Here is a 20,952-nt window from a genome sequence, read left to right as displayed (position 1 = left end):
CGCGGGTGAGCCTGCCTGCCGGAACTGGCCACGGGCGGGAGGCTGCCCACTGCCCAGGCCCCTCGCTCGCCTCCTCGCATGGCCATGGGGGCTCCGGCCCCCCGAGTTCGGGGCGGGCCACCCCGGGCTCTTTACGTGCAGTCCTGTGGGTTCATTCCCTTTCTCTGCGGCTGTCTCTGCAGGCCCGCCCCGGCTGCTGCTGCCCCATTCTGTCGTGCCAGAGGCCCCCATGCACTAGCAGCGGGCGGGGCGGGCGGGGGTGTGGGAGGCATGAGCTGGCAGAGCTTGGTCCTGGGCGCTGGGGGCAGCGCCCGGAAGAGCTGTGGTCTTGCTGCTTTGCCGGAGGCCTGGCGGAGGGAGGAGGCGCGGGATTCTCAGGATGCCCCGTGGCGCTGTACCTGCTCGGCACTCCAGGCCGCGGTGTCCTCGCCTCCTGGGTGGGCTGCTTGGCCAGAGCCCGGCCTGAGGAGTCCTGTTCCGCAGGGGAATCTGGAGTCCATTCTGCAGACACCAGGTGGCAGCCCTCCGCGCCTGAGTGAGGGCGCCGCCCTGCGGGCCTTCAGCCTGTACTGTCGGCTCAGTGTCCATCTTCAGCACAAGGTGTGTCTGTGGCTCGGGGCAGGGCGCGGGCTGAGCCGGCCCGGGGCTCTGCGCTGACCTCTCTGCTCTTGTTTTTGGGCAGTTCTGCTCAGAAGGCAAAGTGTACCTGTCCACTTTGGAAGACACCGGGTCTTGGTTAGAAAGCAAAGTTTTATCCTTCATCCGCGATCAAGACGAAGAATACCTGAAGCTTCACAGGGTGGTTTATCAGCAGATTATCCAGGTTAGGAGTCTTGGGACATGGAAACCCTGCTCCATTGTGATGGGCTTCCGGGTCTCATTTCCAATCTGAACTGTGACTTCAGTCAGTAATGCTGCTTTCTTGAGTACCTACGCTAGCCTCTAAGTGTCCAGAGTTTATCTTTTGCGAAGCACAAACTGTGTAATTTTAATGCAATTTTGCACAGTACAGGTAACAGGTGCTGTTTTTGGAATTACAGAAAATGTGTTTCTAGGTTTCCTATGGAAAGAAAAGTGAGAATTGATGTGTCTTTATGAAAACCACTCTGTGAACACCTTCTCTGTGATTCACCTGGCAGCCCCTTAGGTATTAGGAGCTGTGCCAGCTGCGTGCGGCCCCTCTCGCCTCTGTGAGGAGGTCACAGCAAGTGTGTCTGTCTCTCTTCCAGACCTACTTGACTGTGTGTAAGGATGTCATCATGGTTGGCCTTGGAGACCGCAAGTTTCAGATGCATCTTCTACAGTGGAGCCTTGGAATCATGCAAACAGGTGCCTGGTTTGTTAAAGGACTAGTTAAGAGCAACTCCCAATAAGAAGCAGTGCCTCCCTTTGCTGGAGTCTCACTTTTGAGTGACAGACGTGTAACAAACTGGTTTACATCAAAAAAAGAATTAGCAGGCCGAGGCAGCCAGGAAGTCTATGGTGCTTTTGGTACTGGCTGTGACAGGTGCACCATTTCTGGCGGGGTCTCAGGCTTCTTCCCTGGGGGCCATGTGGCTGTGGACAGCTGCGCTGTGTGCCCACCTGTCTGCGGCTCCCGTCGGGTGTCGTGGGCAGAGCTCACAGAAGAGAGCTCGCCGTCTGCCTGTGAGTCAGGAGTTGTTTAATGGCCCCCCACCCTGGGACCCCTGGGAAGTCGCTGTCACCCTGAGGATGGGGTGACAGTGTGGCCCTGGTGACTGACACCGTGGTGTCCATACCTGCCTTGGAGGAGGTGCCAGGTGGTACGCGCTGAGAGAGTGCCTGGGAAGTTGCCTGCCCTCAGGCCATCCGGGCTGAGGGTTATCTGGAGCCCCCCGGGATCGGGCAGGTGCCCCTCGCACAGTGGTGGGAGGAGTGTGGGGCCCAGGCCGTCCCCTCGGCCTCGGGCCAGGCCCTGGCTGAGAGCCCGCTGCCATGAGCCCCGCCCTGCGGCCTCCCGGCTGCTGCCACGTGGGCTCACTGCACAGCTGGGGCTGCGCGTGCTCCTCTGAGAGCCGCAGAGGCTTGGGAAGGAGGGGTTCAAATGGCCCTAACTCAGACACTTGCTAGAGGAAACTGAGAATGGTATGGTCATTGAGCAAACCCAGCCGTGAGTTTGCATTGGTCTCCTGGGGTCTTGTGTGGTCTTGAGCACCATCGTGCAGACCTCAGACATGGCTTGGCCTCAGACCCCACAGCTGCTTCCTCCCCGTGCTGCTGTCCCTAGGGTGGTGGCTGGCCTGCACCCGAGCTGGGCGGCAGTTGCTTTGCTCTGCTGTCTTGTTTATACGTTTCCTTATCTGTAACTAAAGGAGCTTCAAAATACCCACAGAGGCTTAATATGAAATAGAAGAAATTTTTTTGTTTTAAGATCTAACTTTTTGCTTTGTTTAATTCATTATAAGTCTCACTTTCATCTTAAATTTAGGGTCTTCCCTGGTGGTCCAGTGGCTGACTCCATGCTGCCAATGTAGGGGGCCCAGGTTCAATCCCTGGGCAGGGAACTAGATACCACATGCCACAACAAAGACCAGCACAGCCAAATAAACAAATATTTTAAAATAAATAAATCTAAGCCTAATTATTGAAACATTGAAAATGATTTGCGTTTGGGTAACTCAATTTATCATCTAGCAATTATTTTCCCCTAAGGATTGAATCTGGGCTTCCCAGGTGGCACTAGTGGTAAGGAACCCGCCTGCCAGTGCAGGAGACGTGAGAGATACGGACTCGATCCCTGGGCCGCGAAGATCCCCCGGAGGAGGGCGTGGTGACCCACTCCAGTGTTCTTGCCTAAAGAATCCCAGGGACAAAGAAGCCTGCAGGCTGCAGTCCAGGGGGTCACAAAGAGTCAGACACAACTGACGTGACTTAGCAGCACACAAGGATTGAATCTATTTTTAACACTTCTAAAATTCTAATTAGCTCCTTGGAAATTTTTATATCTCCAATGTAGGCGGATTTATTACATAGAATTGTCTGTTCCCCTCAAGTATAAGGCCCTAAGCTTCTAACCTTACCTTGGACCAAGCTGAAATGATCTTTGTATTTAGATATTTTATTAATCAGCATTTCCCGGGAGAGAATCTGCTGTGAGCTCATTCTTTTAGAGTCGTTGCAAACAGAAATGGGCCTTTGTCATGAGGCTTTTGGGCCTTGCCTCTCCCACTCGCCGTCAGCGCCCGTCATGTGAGGAAGCGCCTGGGGCTGCAGGAGCTGCGCTGTCCGTGCGAGCTGGGTCTGTCCGCACTGTTCGTGAGGACAGCGGCGTGTGTCTGATAAAAGGAGCCGGCTGTGTGGATGTCAGATTTTACATTAATCTGATCAGCTTGGTATTGGCTCACCAGTAACACTCCTCTAAGTTACCATAATATATGTGTGAAGTGAAACACGTAATAATTTCAACTACATTGTGTGATTAAACAACAGATTTTCCCAACTTTGTTTCCAGTGAAGGGATTCTTTTATGTTTCATTGCTTCTCGGCATTCTGAAAGAGATAACTGGAAGTTCCTTGATGTGGAAAACAGACTCAGAGGAAGAGGTCACCGTGGTGTTTGACATGGTCCAGAAAGTATTTCAACAGATGCTGGAGTGCATGGCGCGGAGCTTCAAGAAGCAGCCAGAAGAGGGTTTGCAGGTGTGGGCTCCTCCCCCGGCAGGGTCAGAACTAGAAGGGCAGCGCCCAGCTGGCGGCCCAGGGTGTGGAGCCAGGCCTGCAGGCCCCGGAGCCCGTGGGTGCTGTCGGCGTTGCGGGGTGGTGCCATGCAGCAGGCGGCGGCTGCCCAGTGCCCCTTTCCATTGGTGCTGCCCCCTCTCCCTGGGGCAGTGTGCTTCGGGGAGGAGGCCGGGGGGCCAGGAGCCCACCTCTGAGCGCTGGTCTGGGGACCGTGTTGGCAGTTTGGGTCAGCGGGCCATTGGCCCAAGAGCTCTTTTGCTCAGTAGGACAGAAGCAAAGAACTAATTGCAGTAGCTTGTGAGTACTCAGCTGCTAGGAGTGAAGATTTAAAAAATGCTTCAGTGGGAGGATGTTTACGAGTTATCGAAACTTTCCATTTTATTCTACCTTTAGCTTGTAGAGGTAATTGAAGGTCATTGGCCATACTTCCTGTAGCCTAGTTCATATTTGAGTTAATTTGAAAAAGTCCTGTTTTTGAGGAGTTCATTCAGGTGTCTGTGATCTGTTCATGTAATTTGTGCCAGAATTTGTTTTTTCTCACTATTGGCTGTGCAGCTTTGTTCAGAACACATGGCCTCATAGTGGGTGTCTTCCCTTAATGTCAGTGATATTTCTTCCTCTTTCGTTTTGAGAACTTTATTAATGTTGCTGATGCTCCTGTTCTCAGAGCTTTTCTCTGCTCTGGGGTAGAGTGTGTTCAAGGTACTGCCCAGGGCCTTCGGACTGTGTGTCGTCTCCAGCGCCAGAGAGGAGGGCGTGGGCAGCAGGGGCGTCAGGTGGGACAGGCCTCGGCCCCGCAGAGACAGGAGGAGGCCGCGTCCCTGATGGTGACTGTTAAGGACTAACGGTGACTGATGTGTTTCTCGTAGCTCCTTTACTCTGTTCAGACTCCTCTGCACGAATTCATCAGCACCGTGCAGTCCTGGCACATGGACACGCCTGTTCACCGGGGCGTGTTCTCCACCCTGATCGCTGCGTCTGTGGTTGAGATAAGCCACTGGCTGCGGAAGGTGCGTTGTCCCGAAGCTGCTGTGTCTCGTTTTGGCTGCTGAAGAGGCTGTTTTCTGCTGGCAGCATGTTCTTGCCTTTCTCTAGGTATTTTTCAGAGCTCAGGTACCGTGGGAGGTCCACTTCTTCCATAGCTGCACCTCACGGTTCTGTGGCTGGTTTGTGTTCACAGCCGTGCTCGGTGGTGAGCAGGGTGTGAGAGTGCCCTGGTGCTGTTTCTGGAGCAGCTCACATCTCTGACTGCTGTGCGATACATAAGCCTTACTTTTTCTTTTAAGCACAGGAAGTTTGGATCTGTAATATCAGTTTAGACAGATAGTTTGCTCCTAGTCCATAAAGGACTGGCCAGTTCCTGGCAGGAGCCTGTTTCATATGATTAGCCTGCTTGGTTCAAGGCTGATATAATCAGGATGATAATTCAGTGCACAATAAAGCGCGCTCTGTCATGGCCTGGAGTCCTGATGCTAGTGTGTGAGGGCATGCAACAATGCCTGAAGACAGTAAATAGTGGTGTTTTCTCTCAGTATGGAAGGGAGAAATTGACAGGAAATACCATGGAAATTATAAATGCAGACATATAGTTTGTACAAATGTTGTATTATGAAATCACAAATATAAAAGAAGTTGACAAAATTGTAGGACATTAACAGAGGTTCAGGCCCTCCTGAAAGCTTGAAGGGAGACCGTTCTGGTTTAGGAGCGTGACTCCTGGTCTATACACAGCGTAATACTGGAAGTTACTCAGGCCTGTAAGGCACACAGGTGACAACTGTGAGTCCATCAGTGGCTTGTGGGCCACTGTGGCCCATTTATTTACATTTTTTTCCTATGGCTTCTTTGTGCTGTAACAGCAGAAATTGAGTAGTTGTGGCTGAGATCATTTTGCCCACAAAGTTTAAAATGTTTACTATTTAATATTTACTATTTTACTGCTTTATAGAAAAAATTTGAGTTGAGAAAACCTGATCTAGGCTAATAAGAATAACAGTTAAATTTGCTTAGTGTAGAAACACATTGTTGACAAAAGTAAGATAATCAAAGAGTGTTTGACAGAGGGCTTGTCAAGTGACATGTGTCTTTTTTCTTCTGTCCAATTGATTGACACCACTGTGAATCATGATTATGATAGCCGTTGCAAAAGTTAACAAAAATACTTATTCTGAGTTTCTGGAAAGCCTTTTTCAAGTTTGTAAGAAAGTTCAGAGAAGCATAAAATGAGTGCTTAGCCCAGTCTCAGTCTTGATTCATGTTAAAACGAGTGCTTAGCCCAGTCTCTGTCTTGATTCGTGTTACTAACTCGACTTTTTTTTAGGTTTCTGATACGGAAGAGCTTACCCCACCAGAGGGTCTTTCAGCCCTTCCACCGTTTTCAAGGTGTTTAATAGGAATAATAATAAAGTCTCCAAATGTGGTCAGGTAATCCTTTTCTCTTTACTGTCTTCTTACTCCTCTGGCTGTAAGCTCTCAGTAACTTTAGCTCTATTCCTTTTACTCTCAAGATATTAGCATTATACTTCTACAAAGAGAAATTATAACTTTCTGAAAGAAACAGTCATCCACATAGTCTCTGGTTATGCTTATCGTAACTCCAGTTCATTCAGAGGGAAACATTTGCAGTGTTCCTGTGCACCGCAGTGCTTCTGACAGTGGGTGCTTGGTAAGGCTCCGTGTGGTTCTCATGGGGTACATGCTCATCTCTCCACTCGGGCATCACCTGGCCTGACTCCAGGGTGTCTTGTGCACAGGCAGCACTGATGGGCCACATGAGGGAGAGCCCTGCAGATGGCTAATGCCTGTGGACCTTCTGCAGTGGATATGTTTGCTGCAGACTCCAAAAGCATCATTTCAGCAGCTGTGAATTATCTTTCAAGAGCACATTAACTCTTTCTTGTGATATTATAAGAATGCAGAGGGCTTCATTCACTTACCAGAACACCCCTGCTCTCTCTCTAGCAGCAGCGTCTGAGTTTAGTGTCGCACCTGTGTGATTGGCCATGCTCACAGTGAAGAGTGTGAAAAGACTTTAACCATCCCATCTTACTGAAACGTGGCATTTCCCATTCTCTGAAACCTGGAATTCATGGTGGTTGATGAATCTGACAGAATGTGGGCCACTGGAGAAGGGAATGGCAGACCACTTCAGCATTCTTGCCTTGAGAACCCCATGAACAGTATGAAAAGGCAAAATGATAGGATACTGAAAGGGGAACTCCCCGGGTTGGTAGGTGCCCAATATGCTACTGGAGATCAGTGGAGAAATGACTCCAGAAAGAATGAAGGGATGGAGCCAAAGCAAAAACAATACCCAGCTGTGGATGTGACTGGTGACAGAAGCAAGGTCTGATGCTGTAAAGAGCAATATTGCATAGAAACCTGGAATGTCAGGTCCATGAACCAAGGCAAATTGGAAGTGGTCAAACAAGAGATGGCAAGAGTGAACGTCGACATTCTAGGAATCAGCGAACTAAAATGGACTGGAATGGGTGAATTTGACTCAGATGACCATTATATCTACTACTGTGGGCAGGAATCCCTTAGAAGAAATGGAGTAGCCATCATGGTCAACAAAAGAGTCTGAAATGCAGTACTTGGATGCAGTCTCAAAAATGACAGAATGATCTCTGTTCATTTCCAAGGCAAACCATTCAATATCATGGTAATCCAAGCCTATGCCCCAACCAGTAACACTGAAGAAGCTGAAGTTGAACGGTTCTTTGAAGACCTATAAGACCTTTTAGAACTAACACCCAAAAAAGATGCCCTTTTCATTATAGTGGACTGAAATGCAAAAGTAGGAAGTCAAGAAACACCTGGAGTAACAGGCAAATTTGGCCTTGGAATGTGGAATGAAGCAGGGCAAAGACTAATAGAGTTTTGCCAAGAGAACACACTGGTCATAGCACTGGTCATAATACTCTCCTCCAACAACACAAGAGAAGAGTGTACACATGGACATCACCAGATGGTCAACACTGAAATCAGATTGATTATATTCTTTGCAGCCAAAGATGGAGAAGCTATATACAGTCAGGGAGCTGAGTGTGGCTCAGATCCTGAACTCTTTATTGCCAAATTCAGACTTAAATTGAAGAAAGTAGGGAAAACCACTAGGCCATTCAGGTATGACCTAAATCAAATCCCTTATGATTATACAGTGGAAGTGAGAAATAGATTTAGGGGCCTAGATCTGATAGATAGAGTGCCTGATGAACTATGGAATGAGGTTGATGACATCATACAGGAGACAGGGATCAAGACCATCCCCATGGAAAAGAAATGCAAAAAAGCAAAATGGCTGTCAAGGAGGCCTTACAAATAGCTGTGAAAAGAAGAGAAGCGAAAAGCAAAGGAAAAAAGGAAAGATATAAGCATCTGAATGCAGAGTTCCAAAGAATAGCAAGAAGAGAGAAGAAAGCCTTCCTCAGTGATCAGTGCAAGGAAATAGAGGAAAATAACAGAATGGGAAAGACTAGAGATCTCTTCAAGAAAATTAGAGATACCAAGGGAACATTTCATGTAAAGATGGGCTCGATAATGGACGGAAATGGTATGGACCTAACAGAAGCAGAAGATATTAAGAAGAGGTGGCAAGAATACACAGAAGAACTGTACAAAAAAGAGCTTCACAACCAAGGTAATCACGATGGTGTGATCACTCAGCTAGAGCCAGACATCCTGGAGTGTAAAGTCAAATGGGCCTTAGAAAGCATCACTACGAACAAAGCTAGTGGAGGTGATGGAATTCCAGTTGAGCTACTTCAAATCCTGAAAGATTATGCTGTGAAAGTGCTACACTCAGTATGCCAGCAAATTTGGAAAACTCAGCAGTGGCCACAGGACTGGAAAAGGTCAGTTTTCATTCCAATCCCAAAGAAAGGCAATGCCAAAGAATGCCCAAACGACCACACAATTGCACTCATCTCACACGCTAGTAAAGTAATGCTCAAAATTCTCCAAGCCAGACTTCAGCAATACGTGAACTGTGAACTATCAGATGTTCAAGCTGGTTTTAGAAAAGGCAGAGGAACCAGAGATCAAATTGCCAACATCCGCTGGATCATGGAAAAAGCAAGAGAGTTCCAGAAAAACATCTATTTCTGCTTTATTGACTATGCCAAAGCCTTTGACTGTGTGGATCACAATAAACTGTGGAAAATTCTGAGAGAGATGGGAATACCAGGCCACCTGACCTGCCTCTTGAGAAACCTATATGCAGGTCAGGAAGCAACAGATTGAACTGGACATGGAACAACATCCTGGTTCCAGATAGTAAAAGGTGTATGTCAAGGCTGTATATTGTCCCCCTGCTTATTTAACTTCTATGCAGAGTACATCATGAGAAATGCTGGGCTGGAAGAAACACAAGCTAGAACCAAGATTGCTGGGAGAAATATCAATAACCTCAGATATGCAGATGACACCACCCTTATGGCAGAAAGTGAAGAGAAGCTAAAAAGCCTCTTGATGAAAATGAAAGTGGAGAGTGAAAAAGTTGGCTTTTAAAACTCAACATTCAGAAAACTAAGATCATGGCATCTGGTCCCATCACTTCATGGGAAATAGATAGGGAAACAGTGGAAATAGTGTCAGACTTTATTTTTTTGGGCTCCAAAATCACTGCAGATGGTGACTGCAGCCATGAAATTAAAAGACGCTTACTCCTTGGAAGGAAAGTTATGACCAATCTAGATAGCATATTCAAAAGCAGAGACATTACTTTGCCGACTAAGGTCCGTCTAGTCAAGGCTATGGTTTTTCCTGTGGTCATGTATGGATGTGAGAGCTGGACTGTGAAGAAGGCTGAGCGCCGAAGAATTGATGCTTTTGAACTGTGTTGTTGGAGAAGACTCTTGAGAGTCCCTTGGACTGCAAGGAGATCTGACCAATCCATTATAAAGGAGATCAGTCCTGGGTGTTCTTTGGAAGGAATGATGCTAAAGCTGAAGCTCCAGTATTTTGGCTACCTCATGCGAAGAGTTGACTCATTGGAAAAGACTCTGATGCTGGGAGGGATTGGGGGCAGGAGGAGAAGGGGACGACCGAGGATGAGATGGCTGGATGGCATCACGGACTCGATGGACGTGAGTTTGAATGAACTCTGGGAGATGGTGATGGACAGGGAGGCCTGGCGTGCTGCGATTCATGGGGTCGGAAAGAGTCAGGCACGACTGAGCGACTGCACTGAGCTGAACTGGTGAATCTTGGCTATTATTTGTCTTTCTCTAATGTATTAAGATACACCATCAAGTAATTGCAATTGTTTTTTACTTTTTTGCAGGTCATTTTTAGATGAATTGAAGGCATGTGTCATTTCTGAGGATATTGAAGGCATCGTATGTCTCACAGCTGTTGTGCACATTATCTTGGTTATTAATAAAGGTTGGTTAAGTCTCCTCTTGTATTGTTTGGTATACTGCCGAGCGTTTCTTACATAGATCCATTTTAGAATGTTTGGGAACGAGTCCCCTGCCAGTCAGGCTCTCAAGGCGCTTTCTCCAGCTCTCCAGGTTCCACACATGTGCCGTCTGCCTGGGCGTCTGCTGTGTAGCTGCCCTGTACCAGCATGAATCACAACAGTTCCCTAACGTAGCTCCTGTCCACTCTTCCCAGGATACATTATTTCTCCTTCTCTGTACCTCAGACCAAATTTCTGTTGATTTGTCATTTATTGCCTTTATCGTGTATGTTTAAAAGTCAGAATCATCTTTGCCAATGATAGTGTGTTTTGGTGTTAACATTTTACGTATCTGTGTTTCGCTTAGCTGTGTGTACTCTGAGTGTTATAGCCAGTTGAAATACTATTGGAAAAATAGAGATACCTCTGAGTTCCTTACCAAAGTGTAAAATAGAGTAATAACTCTGCAAGTGATTACTGTTGTGTTTCTATATTTTTTGACGAGTTTTAGTAACGCTGAAATTATTTTCTAAGGTATTATGCATAGGGGGCTCTTCGCAAAACAACTCATCCCCATAAGCATGAATGCATAGTATGGCTGCAGATTCGTGACAGGAATTTGTAGCTAGTGTGACCCCAGCCGGAAATCCAGAAAGACTTGCCTGAGGGCATGTCTCCTGGGGGCCAATCAGCAAGGTGAGGGAGGTTTTCCACATGGAGGTTATGACGTGGCAGAGGAGCGTCTGCGGGTGAGGGACGTTCTCCGCGTGGAGGGAGTGAGAATGGACATTGAGGAGTGAATGAGCACCTGGTAATTACTAAGTACTTCGACATTCGCCGAGCAGATGGTGATTCTGAAATGTGTTAGTTTCGTTGCTGTTAAGATGATTATGGTGAAGTCTCACGGCACGGACAGCAGCGTGGGTTCATGCCTCTGAGAACTGCTCAGGTTTGAGGGAGTGTCTTTGTGGTCCCTCACTGGATCTTCTGCGTCCCTTTTAAGGGATTATTTCTGTTCCACAGGTCAGTGATACACTAGCGTAGGCGAGGGTAGGAGGCTTTGTCTTAACTAAAATTGTCCCTGCATTGAAAAAGTGCGTGTGCTTTTTGATTGGTTGTGTTCAATATTTTTCTGTCTTTAATAGGTAAACATAAAAGTCCAAAAGTGAAGGATGTTGCAGCTAGTATTGAGAGAAAACTAAAGACATTCATGGAGATCACTCTGGAGGAGGATAGCTTGGAAAGGTAAAGCACCAAATATACACCAGCTACGATTATCTGAACTCTACTAGGCATTCCTTAATATATATTAGATCTCACTTTCATTTCTGCTAGTTGCAGGCAGGTAGAGAACTGGGGATTGAAGGGACAGAAATGTTTCTGTTGGCAAGACCGCTTACGCATGTTTTAACTGCTTCCCCATTCTGTCTTTAAAAACGAAAACAAAACTGTTATTTATGAGATTCTACCCTAGAAAAGTAAGGGCATACAAACTCACTTTGTATGATTTTAAACCTAAGCAGATTATTACTTGGTGGTTTGCTATATTTTTGAAACCAGGGATCTTCATAGGATGTAATTGTCTGGTTACAAGTGTACATGGCGGGAGTGGGGAGGTCGCTCCAGGGACTGGAGAAACGTGCACTGTTGCCTACTTTCCGGGTGGCCCGTTGCCACCACAGGTACTCCTGTCTAAGAATGCGTTCATTGCTCTGTTTTTCCCACCAAGTGTTTCTGTTGCCATGTACTGTTTTTGACATGCTGTGCGATTTCCTGTAGACTCTTTTCTGAACTGTGTCTGACTCTCAGACCAGCCACAGAAGCAGTGCTTCCCTTCCGTTTTCTGAACACCAGATGGTTAAGTGTTACAGGGCTTTGAACCAGGTAATTAGTTTTATATTAGCCTAGGAAATAAACCACTTTCCAGATCTACTTTCTCCTTAGAAGAAAGGATTTCAAAATCCTAAATTGCTAACTTTTAACCAAGATAGCCTTGTCTTCTTGCCAATCTGTAGACCTTTCTTTACTTTTCTTACCTTACTGCATTAGCTAGGGCTTCCAGTACAATATTGAAAGGGAGTGGTGAAAACAACTACTTGTCTTATACAAGATTTTAGTGGGAAAGCTTCCTGTTTCTCACCATTAAGCACAATGTTAGCTGTAGACGTTCTTTATCAAGTTGAGGATGTTCCCAACTACTCCTGATTTACAAATAGTTCTTATCATAGTGGATGTTGGATCTTGTCAGAAACCTTTTCTGCATCTACTTACAGGATCATATCATCTTTCTCTTTGAGCCTGTTGATGTGATAGGTTACAGTACTTGGTTTCCAGATATTAAACTAGTGTTGCATACCTGGGATAAATCCCAGTTGGTCATGGTATGTAATTTTTTAATATACTGTTGAGTTTGTTTTATTGAGTGTTTTTGCATCTGTGGGGTTTCCCTGATAGCTCAGTTGGTAAAGAATCTGCTTGCAATGCAGGAGACCCCAGTTTGATTCCTGGGTTGGGAAGATCCACTGGAGAAGGGATAGGCACCCACTCCAGTATTCTTGGGCTTCCCTTGTGGCTCAGCTGGTAGAGAATCCACCTGCAATGCGGGAGACCTGGGTTTGATCCCTGAGTTGGGATGATCTCTTGGAGAAGGGAAAGGCTACCCACTCCAGTATTCTGGCCTGGAGAATTCCATGGACTGTATAGTTTGTGGGGTTGCAAAGAGTCGGATATGACTGAGCGACTCTCGTGAGAGAGATCATTTTGTAGTTATCTTTCCTTGTAATGTGTTTGTCTGGCTTTGCTACTAGGGAAATGCTAGCCTCATTGAATGAGTTAGAAAGTATTCCTTCCCTTTCTTCTGAAAGAGACTGTAAATAATTGGTAAACTTCTTCCTCATACATTTTGCAGAATTAATTCATCAGTGAATCCAGCTGGGTCTGACGCTTTGGAAGGTTATTAATCATTTATTCAGTTTTTTGAGATCCTGGTCCCATTCCTGGGTCAAGAAGATCCACTGGAGAAGGGATTGGCTGCCCACTCCAGTATTCTTGGGTTTCCCTGATGGCTCAGCTAGTAAAGAATCTGCATTGTGGGAGACCTGGGTTCAGTCCCTGGGCTGGGAAGATCCCCTGGAAAAGGGAACGTCTGCCCGCTCGAGTATGCTGGCCTGGAGAATTCCATGGACTGTATAGTCCATGGGGTCCCAAAGACTTGGACGTGACTGAGTGACTTTCACTTTCTGTTCACGTTGTCTATTTCTTCTTGAAATAGTTTTGGCAGACTGTCCCTTTGAGGAATTTGGATCTCATCTAGGTTGTCAACTTTGTGGGCATAGTGTTCCTTAATTATCTTTTATAATGTCCATGGGATCTGTACTCATGTCCCCTCTTTCATTTCTGATATTAGTAATTTGTATCCTCTTTTTTTTTTACCCAGCCTGACTAGAGGCTTGTTGGGCTTTCCTAGTGCCTCAGTGGTAAAGAATCTGCCTGCCAAGCAGGAGACCTGGGTTCCATCCCTGGATGGGGAAGATCCCCTGGCAAAGGGAATGACAACCCACTCTAGTATTCTTGCCTGAGAAATCCCATGGACAGAGGAGCCTGGTGGGCTTCAGACCATGGGGTCACAAAGGAGTCGGACACAACCTAGCCACTAAACAACAAAGAGGCGTATTAGTTTTATTGATCTTCAGAAGAGCCAGATTTTAGTTTCTTTGATTTCCTCTGTTGATTTCTTTTTTTAAAATTTTGTTGCTTTCTGTCCTAATTTTTATTTTTATTTTTTCTTTTGCTTGCTTTGGATTTAATTTAATCTTTTTTTTTTTTTTCTGGCTTCCTGAGGTAGAAGCCTAATTACTGATTTTGGATGTTCTTGCTTTTCTAATATATTCAGTTGGTGCTATAAATTATTATTACCGATTAAGCATTGCTTTTGCTGCATGGCACAAATTTCTGTGTTACATTTTCACTTAGTTAAAAATACTTTAAAATTTCTCTTGAAACTTCTTCTTTGCCCTGTGTGTTCTTTAGAAGTGTATTATTTAATCTCTCAATTTTCCAGTTATTTTTCTGTAATTGATCTCTAGTTTAATTCCATGTTATCTGAGAGAAGACACTGTATGGATTTCTGTTCTTTTAAATTTATTAAGGTGTGTTTTATGGCCTAATATGTGATGTATCTTGGTGAGTGTTCCATATGAGCTTGAGAAGAATGCATTTTTAATGTTGTTGGGTGAAGGCACGTCTAAATGGCAGTTACATCCTGCTGATGGTGGTGAGTCCATCTCTGTCTTCACTGATATTCTGCTTGCTGGACCTGTCTGTCTGTTTTGATAGAGGGGTTTTGCTTTATGTGTTTTGTTATCCTGATATTAGGAGCACGTGATTTTGGAACCACTATATCTTCTTGATGAATTGACCCTTTTCCTTTTATGAGAGGTCCATCTTTTTCTCTAGCAATGCTTTTCTCCATAGAATCCATTTTGTTAGGTATTAAGATGGCTCCCGAGCCTCATTTGGTGAACATTTTCAGAGTGTTAGTGGTGTTTTAAGGAGGCAGAAACCCCACAGTGACAGGACAGCCTGAGCTCCAAGTTGAGTTCCTGTCAGGGTGCCGGTGTGATGGGTTGGGGCTGGTGAGGGTTATAGTGAACACTGAAGTGTGGAGGAGCCATGCTCCCACTGGGGAGGACTTGCAGCCCGAGGCTGACCCTCACTCCCAGGAGGGCGAGGCCCTGAGGCCTCCTGGGGGGACGCTGCCCATCTGGTCCCTGGGAGCTCAGGGGGCCCGCGCACACGGCGGTGCTGAGAGCTGCTGGGCCAAGCGAGCCTCGCCACGCCCGTGCGCTCCCCCAGCCAGCAGGCACTCTGGAGGGCCTGGAGGGACTGGAGGGCCGGGGCCCGCAGTGCCGCCTCTGCGGTCCGGCCTCCCGACAAAGGTCGGGCCTTGTGGGGAGCCCTCCGGTGGCCCTGCCGACCTGCTTGGCGCCATGCCTCGGTGACAGGCAGCTGGGCACTGGAGGAGGGGGCTGGAGTGTCCTTGGTCATCCGCCAAGCACACGCATTCAGCTGCATGCTTTATTTTGGAGACTGCTGACTGTTTCCTGTGCAGTTTAAGAAGGATCTTTGAGGGAGAAACCAGCAGACTCTATGTTTTATGAACCTGTTTTATTTCTGCGTCTGTGGGGAAGAGGAACGTGTGCCTCTGATGTGGAGAAACTGAGGAGTGTGTGTGTGTTTCTGAAAACACTCTCACCATTTAGCCACTTACTCGTGTCTGACTCCTTTGTGACCCAATGGATTGTAGCCCACCAGGTTCCTCTGTCCATGGGATTTCCCGGGCAAGAATACTGGAGTTGGTTGCCGTTTCCTTCTCCAGGGGATCTTCCTGTCCCAGGGTTCAAACCCTTGTCTCTTGCATTGGCAGGCAGATTCTTTACCACTGAGCTGCCTGGAAAGCCCGGAGAGGGAAGCAAAAAGCCTACAGGTGATCCCCTATCCAAGTACCAACCAGGCCTGATCCTGCTTAGCTTCCGAGACCAGATGAGATCGGGCGCGTTGCAGGTGGTATGGCTTTCAACAACTGGGCAGTGCAGATATTCAGTAAGGCTGTGAGAATTACACACCAGTTAATGACAAGTAATTGTCATAGGACATAGTCATAACCTCAGAAATGCAGCCTCTTACAAGATTTCTTTGTTAGAAATACCGTCTGTAAGGACAGTTTTTTTGAATAGTACGGTATGAATTGCTCTGAGGGACATTTTCACTTGCACAGACGTTCAAGGCGAGTACTTGAATTGTGTTATTAGTTAACATTGACAGAACAAAGGCCCTAGAAGTTCAGAACTTACTCTATGGAAAAGAAAAGACTATTCATAGAATTTAAAAACAGGTGTGTAATATTTGGAGGGCTAATGGCTGAGCCCTTGACAAGAATCCTGAGTCAGTTGGACTCAGTGACTAAACAACAAAATGTAGTGTCTTGTTTATTCATTGTTTCTAGAACTACATGCAGTTTCCTCTGCTGAGCAGATACCCAGATGGCAAGAAAGAACTATTCCCTTCAAGGAGGAAATGTCCTAAAAAGGCAAATAGGTAGAGGCTGAAATACTGGCTTCCTTCTTAAATATTCAAGAAGCACACTGTAGAAAAACCAGTGTTTGAGGGAAAAGAAGAACCTAAAACCGAGACATAAAGATCAGTCTAACGGGAGATATGCAGTTAAGATTCGAGACTATATTTTTAAATATTATTTATTTTTGTCAGCATAGAGACATTAAGGCAGGCATCCGGTCCCATCACTTCATGGGAAATAGACGGGGAAACAGTGGAAACAGTGTCAGACTTTATTTTTTGGGGCTCCAAAATCACTGCAGTTGGTGACTGCAGCCATGAAATTAAAAGAGGCTTACGCCGTGGAAGGAAAGTTATGACCAACCTAGATAGTATATTCAAAAGCAGAGACATTACTTTGCCGACTAAGGTCCGTCTAGTCAAGGCTATGGTTTTTCCTGTGGTTTTTTCGTGTATGGATATGAGAGTTGGACTGTGAAGAAGGCTGAGCGCCGAAGAATTGATGCTTTTGAACTGTGGTGTTGGAGAAGACTCTTGAGAGCCCCTTGGACTGCAAGGAGGTCCAACCAGTCCATCCTAAAGGAGATCAGCCCTGGGATTTCTTTGGAAGGACTGATGCTGAAGCTGAAGCTCCAGTACTTTGGCCACCTTATGAGAGGAGTTGACTCACTGGAAAAGACTCTGATGTTGGGAGGGATTGGGGGCAGGAGGAGAAAGGGACGACCGAGGATGAGATGGCTGGATGGCATCATGGACTCGATGGACATGAGTCTGAGTGAACTCCGGGAGTTGGTGATGGACAGGGAGGCCTGGTGTGCTGTGATTCATGGGGTCGCAAAGAGTTGGACACGACTGAACTGAACTGAACTGCCTTCAAGGCTCTAGGAGCCCTTTGGTCTAGTTAGAACTTAACCAGTGGGGCGTTAATTGGGAAGTGAGTGTTTTCTGAGCAGACACCCCGGCCGTGGTGTCTGCAGGGGGGTCAGTGTTTTGTTGACTGGTCCGTCGGGTGTTGTCTCGTTGCACCTTCAGAGCCTCGCCTGCCGGGAGAGCCAGGCGGGAGGGGCACTGAGGCGCCTGTGTGTCCCGGGAGCAGACACCTGCCTGCTGCTGTGCTGGTGGTTTCCGTGGGCTCCGTGCTGCCCACCGCCTGCTGTCTCCACCCCCCGCAGCATCCCCAGGGCGCAGACACATGTGACGGCTCGTGTGCGGTGGTGGAGCAGTGAGAGAGGCAGGCAGGCAGCCATCGGTGAGGCAGCAGGGCTGGGCCAGCCAGACACTGATAGGAGTCTTTAAAGAAAAGATCAGCTGCAGCTCAAACTAAAAGTCCTTCATTGGAAACACAGCTGATGAACCAGAGCCTCAGCTCCTCGGGGGTCCAAACGGCCTCCATGCAGGGCAACCCAGAGCAGGACAGACACCGCTGTGGAGGAGGGTCCTAGCGGAGGCAGCTGTGCAACCACCGTTGGGAGAGAGTTTTCATGGCAAGCTAAAGACATATGCACTTGTCAAGGTTCTTTTTTGTTGTTGTTTCTGTAAGTAAACTTTAGGTGAGACTGGAGAAAAAAATGACGTTAACAGAAGCCCATAGGCCCACACACAGTGCGGCCAAGCAGGACCGAGACGGCAGCGTGCGGGGCAGAGAAAGGATGGCAGGGCCACATGCAGAGACCCCAGACTCCCCGAAACCTGTCAGCAGAGCCCTTGTTTAGGCAAAGCTGAGGGGGTGGTTGGCTGTGGCAGACTTGTCGGCGCCAGATCCTTTGTCCTTGAGGTCGGGTCACGGTCAGGTAGCAAAGTTCCTGTAAATCTCCACCACATGAGTGTTCTCTGTTCTGACAAGAAGGGGCACGGTCCTAGGACACTCATGTCACCCTCCGAGGTCACAGTCCTGGCTGAGGAGCAGGGCTCAGCTGGCGGCTCCCTCTGGGCCGGGCCTTCCCCAGACCCTGCTCAGCTCTCATCCCCAAGAGAGCCAGGCACTCGGGACCCAACTGACACTCGACTCCTCAGGCGGCCGAAACGGGGGCAGTGGCGGGGGGTCAGTTCCTGCAGACTGCGTCCATGCAGACCACCGCCGCCGTGAGGGTGCAGACACAGGTGTGGGCGAGGCTCACCACTGCCTTAAGGTCTGGGCCATGGCTGGCGGGCAGCCTTGGCGAGGGCTCTGGAGCCCCAGATAACCTGTTGGCCCAAGGTGGGGTGAGCCGGGGCACCAGGGACAAGGCCGGGGCCCGCCTCTTGCCTCGCTTGCCACCCAACAGCCACCATCGACAGCTGGTTGAATCGGCACTAACGGTCACTCGTGGACAGGTGGTTCCTTAAGGGAATCGCTGCGGTGCCAACCAGTGGCTGAGCAGGACCGTTCACCAGTGGTCATTGACAGTTGATTGCTGTGGGCAGAGCCACTGCGGTGCTGACCGGCGGCTGAGTGGGACCACCAGTGGCCGCGTGCTGGCTTGCCTGGTGGTGGGGGTGGGTGGCGGCACCCAGCAGTGACCGCGTGCCAAGGGTGGTGCTGCGCCGCAATAGCACACCCGAGTCTGAACCGAATTCCTGAATTTTGAGACAAGCATCTCGAAACTTTCCTGTGCTGGCCTCCACGTGGCCCCTTGTGAAAACTGGGACGCGTGAGTCTTACTGGAGATGTGGCCCCGCTGTGGAGATGCGCAGGCCCCACTGCTGGTGTGCAGGGGCCCTGGGCTGCGTCGGCGGCGCTGTGCTGGTTACAGGGCGGCTCCCTTCGGTGTATGGAGTTAGGTAAGAGACGCTGTTGGCCGTTGGACAGCACAGGTCTGCACTGTGTGCGTCCACTTGTATGCAGGTGTCTCCGGGGTGAGTACTCTGGGACTGCCCTGTCCTGGCTGGCTGAACCTGTGGATGTGGGGAGCCGCATTCTCAGAGGGCTAAGTTATATTCAGATTTTCCACTTCACAGAGAGTTGGCGTCCCAAACCCGTGTTGTGCAAGGGCCACCTGTATTTCTTGAATTTCACCTGGTGAGGTGCTCTGTCTGTCTGTCCTGGGGCGAGCGTGGGCCCTGTGAGGTGCTCCATTTGTCTGATCTCTCTGAACGTGGCTACTAGAAAATGTCGTTACCCTGAGCCTGTGTTGATCCTGTTCGGGGCAGGACTCGGGCAGGCCCAAGTGCCCGTGACAGCTCCGGGCTGAAGAGGGAATAAGCTGAGAGGCCATTTGGGGCCCAGATCGTGCCTCGTGTCAGCAGGGACGCAGAGGTTGGCTGGCCCACACCCTCTGAAGGAGCTCAGGGAAGGGAGAAGCAAGGCGAGGGGCTGACAAGCTGCCTCGCCTCTGTAAGCCCCCAGCAAGCGTCACCGGGGACGGGGGTGCAGGGGTGGGAGGTGAACGGTGTGCGGGTTGCGGGCGATAGAGGAAGTGGTGTGTGTCACGCGCTGCTGGGGAAGCGGGCCTCGTTCACCAGCGTGCAGCGGGCCGCTGCCCGTGGCCGTGGGAGGGGCGCTCAGGCCGCACTGCTCGCCGGAGCGTGTCAGCACCCTGAGCGGGGCCTGCTGGGGCCAGGGCGCGGCCTTGTGCGGGACGGACTGCGCGCCGGCGAGCGTGGCCCGGTGAGGTGCTCCGTCCGTCTCTCTGTCCTGGGCGAGCGCAGGCCCTGTGAGGTGCTCCGTCTGTCTGTCTGGGGCGAGTGCGGGTCTGTGAGGTGCCCTGTGTGTCCGTCTGTCTGGGCTGAGCGCGGACCCTGTGAGGTGCTCTGTCCGTCTTTCTGTCTGGGGCGAGCACGGGCCTGTGAGGTGCTCCGTCTGCCCTGGGGCAGGGCAGCTCCTACAGGCGGCCTGTCTGGCGCGGGTCTCACTCCGCTGCCTGCGGGCCCTGGCTGCCCCGCCCTCGCTCTGCCGGCTGGAGGCTGTGCGGTGCCCTCGCTCTGCCGGCTGGAGGCCGTGCAGCACCTGCACTGTGGACGTGTGGGTGCGTGTCTGCTGCTGACTCTCTCTCTCTCTGTTTCAGGTTTCTCTACGAGTCCTCATCAAGAACTTTGGGAGCACTTTTGAATTCATAACCAAGCCAACATCTTGGTCATGTAAAAATACACGAAAAGGACTTTACAGAAAGTGAGATGACTGTATTTTTCTAGTTTTTTTAATGTTAATAACCCATATAATAGAGAAGAGGCAGGGCTTCTTTTGGGGTGGGTATGAGTAGAAAACTCAAAGGTCTTTACATTTTTGTGGAGTGCCTGCACAAAGGATGCATTTAATTTAACAGGTTCTAGGTGTCATTGGTGCAGAAACCCCCATTGCATGGAAAAAAAGACAATTTTCTAGTAAACTTGATTGTTATAAAAATGACTTATGTATAATATTGCTTGCAAACTCTGAGTAATAAAGTGGTGGCAACTTTTTGTGCACTTGATTAATAAATACTAGTGCGTGTTTTGCCCTCCAGGGACAAGGGCTGAGTTCTGGGCCAGGCCTGGCTCTCCGCCAGGGGCAGCAGTGAGACCCATGGTGGGGCCAGGTGGGTGTGGGGAGGGGGCCGCTCAGGGGGCCTGCCACAGCCGCCCCCTGCCCCTGGGCATATACGGCACACAGCCCAGCCCAACGCTGAGCCAGCTTTTCTTCCCAAGAGCCGCCCTGGCTGCGTCCTGCTGACTTCATCTCAGCGCCCCCGTTACTGGGATCTCTGCGTTCAGGTCCCGATAGCCCTGGCTGGCAGCCTGCATCCTGGGCGCTGCGTTGAACGCACGCACGTTCTCTCTCAGCACCAGCAGGAAGGCGGGCAGTTCTGATGGCGCAGGGC

The 20,952-nt window shown here is 49.0% G+C and overlaps 1 protein-coding gene across 1 annotated transcript in view; it reads left to right on the top strand.

The window, feature by feature from the left end:
- The window catches only part of NCAPG2 (non-SMC condensin II complex subunit G2), a 71,301-nt gene extending 50,728 nt beyond the window's left edge, over positions 1–20,573 (top strand). The window contains exons 20-28 of the mRNA XM_040260093.1: positions 484–600; positions 683–823; positions 1,230–1,329; positions 3,473–3,660; positions 4,569–4,709; positions 6,020–6,123; positions 9,986–10,086; positions 11,248–11,347; positions 20,161–20,573. Of these exons, the coding sequence (XP_040116027.1) occupies positions 484–600; positions 683–823; positions 1,230–1,329; positions 3,473–3,660; positions 4,569–4,709; positions 6,020–6,123; positions 9,986–10,086; positions 11,248–11,347; positions 20,161–20,212 (1,044 nt within the window). The 3' untranslated portion in view covers positions 20,213–20,573. The remainder of the gene's footprint in view (positions 1–483; positions 601–682; positions 824–1,229; positions 1,330–3,472; positions 3,661–4,568; positions 4,710–6,019; positions 6,124–9,985; positions 10,087–11,247; positions 11,348–20,160) is intronic.
- The last annotated feature ends 379 nt before the right edge of the window (positions 20,574–20,952 follow it).

Source organism: Oryx dammah, unplaced genomic scaffold, assembly GCF_014754425.2.
Source record: "Oryx dammah isolate SB20612 unplaced genomic scaffold, SCBI_Odam_1.1 HiC_scaffold_18, whole genome shotgun sequence".
NCBI lineage: Eukaryota > Metazoa > Chordata > Mammalia > Artiodactyla > Bovidae > Oryx > Oryx dammah.
This window is presented reverse-complemented; position numbering and strand designations above follow the sequence as displayed.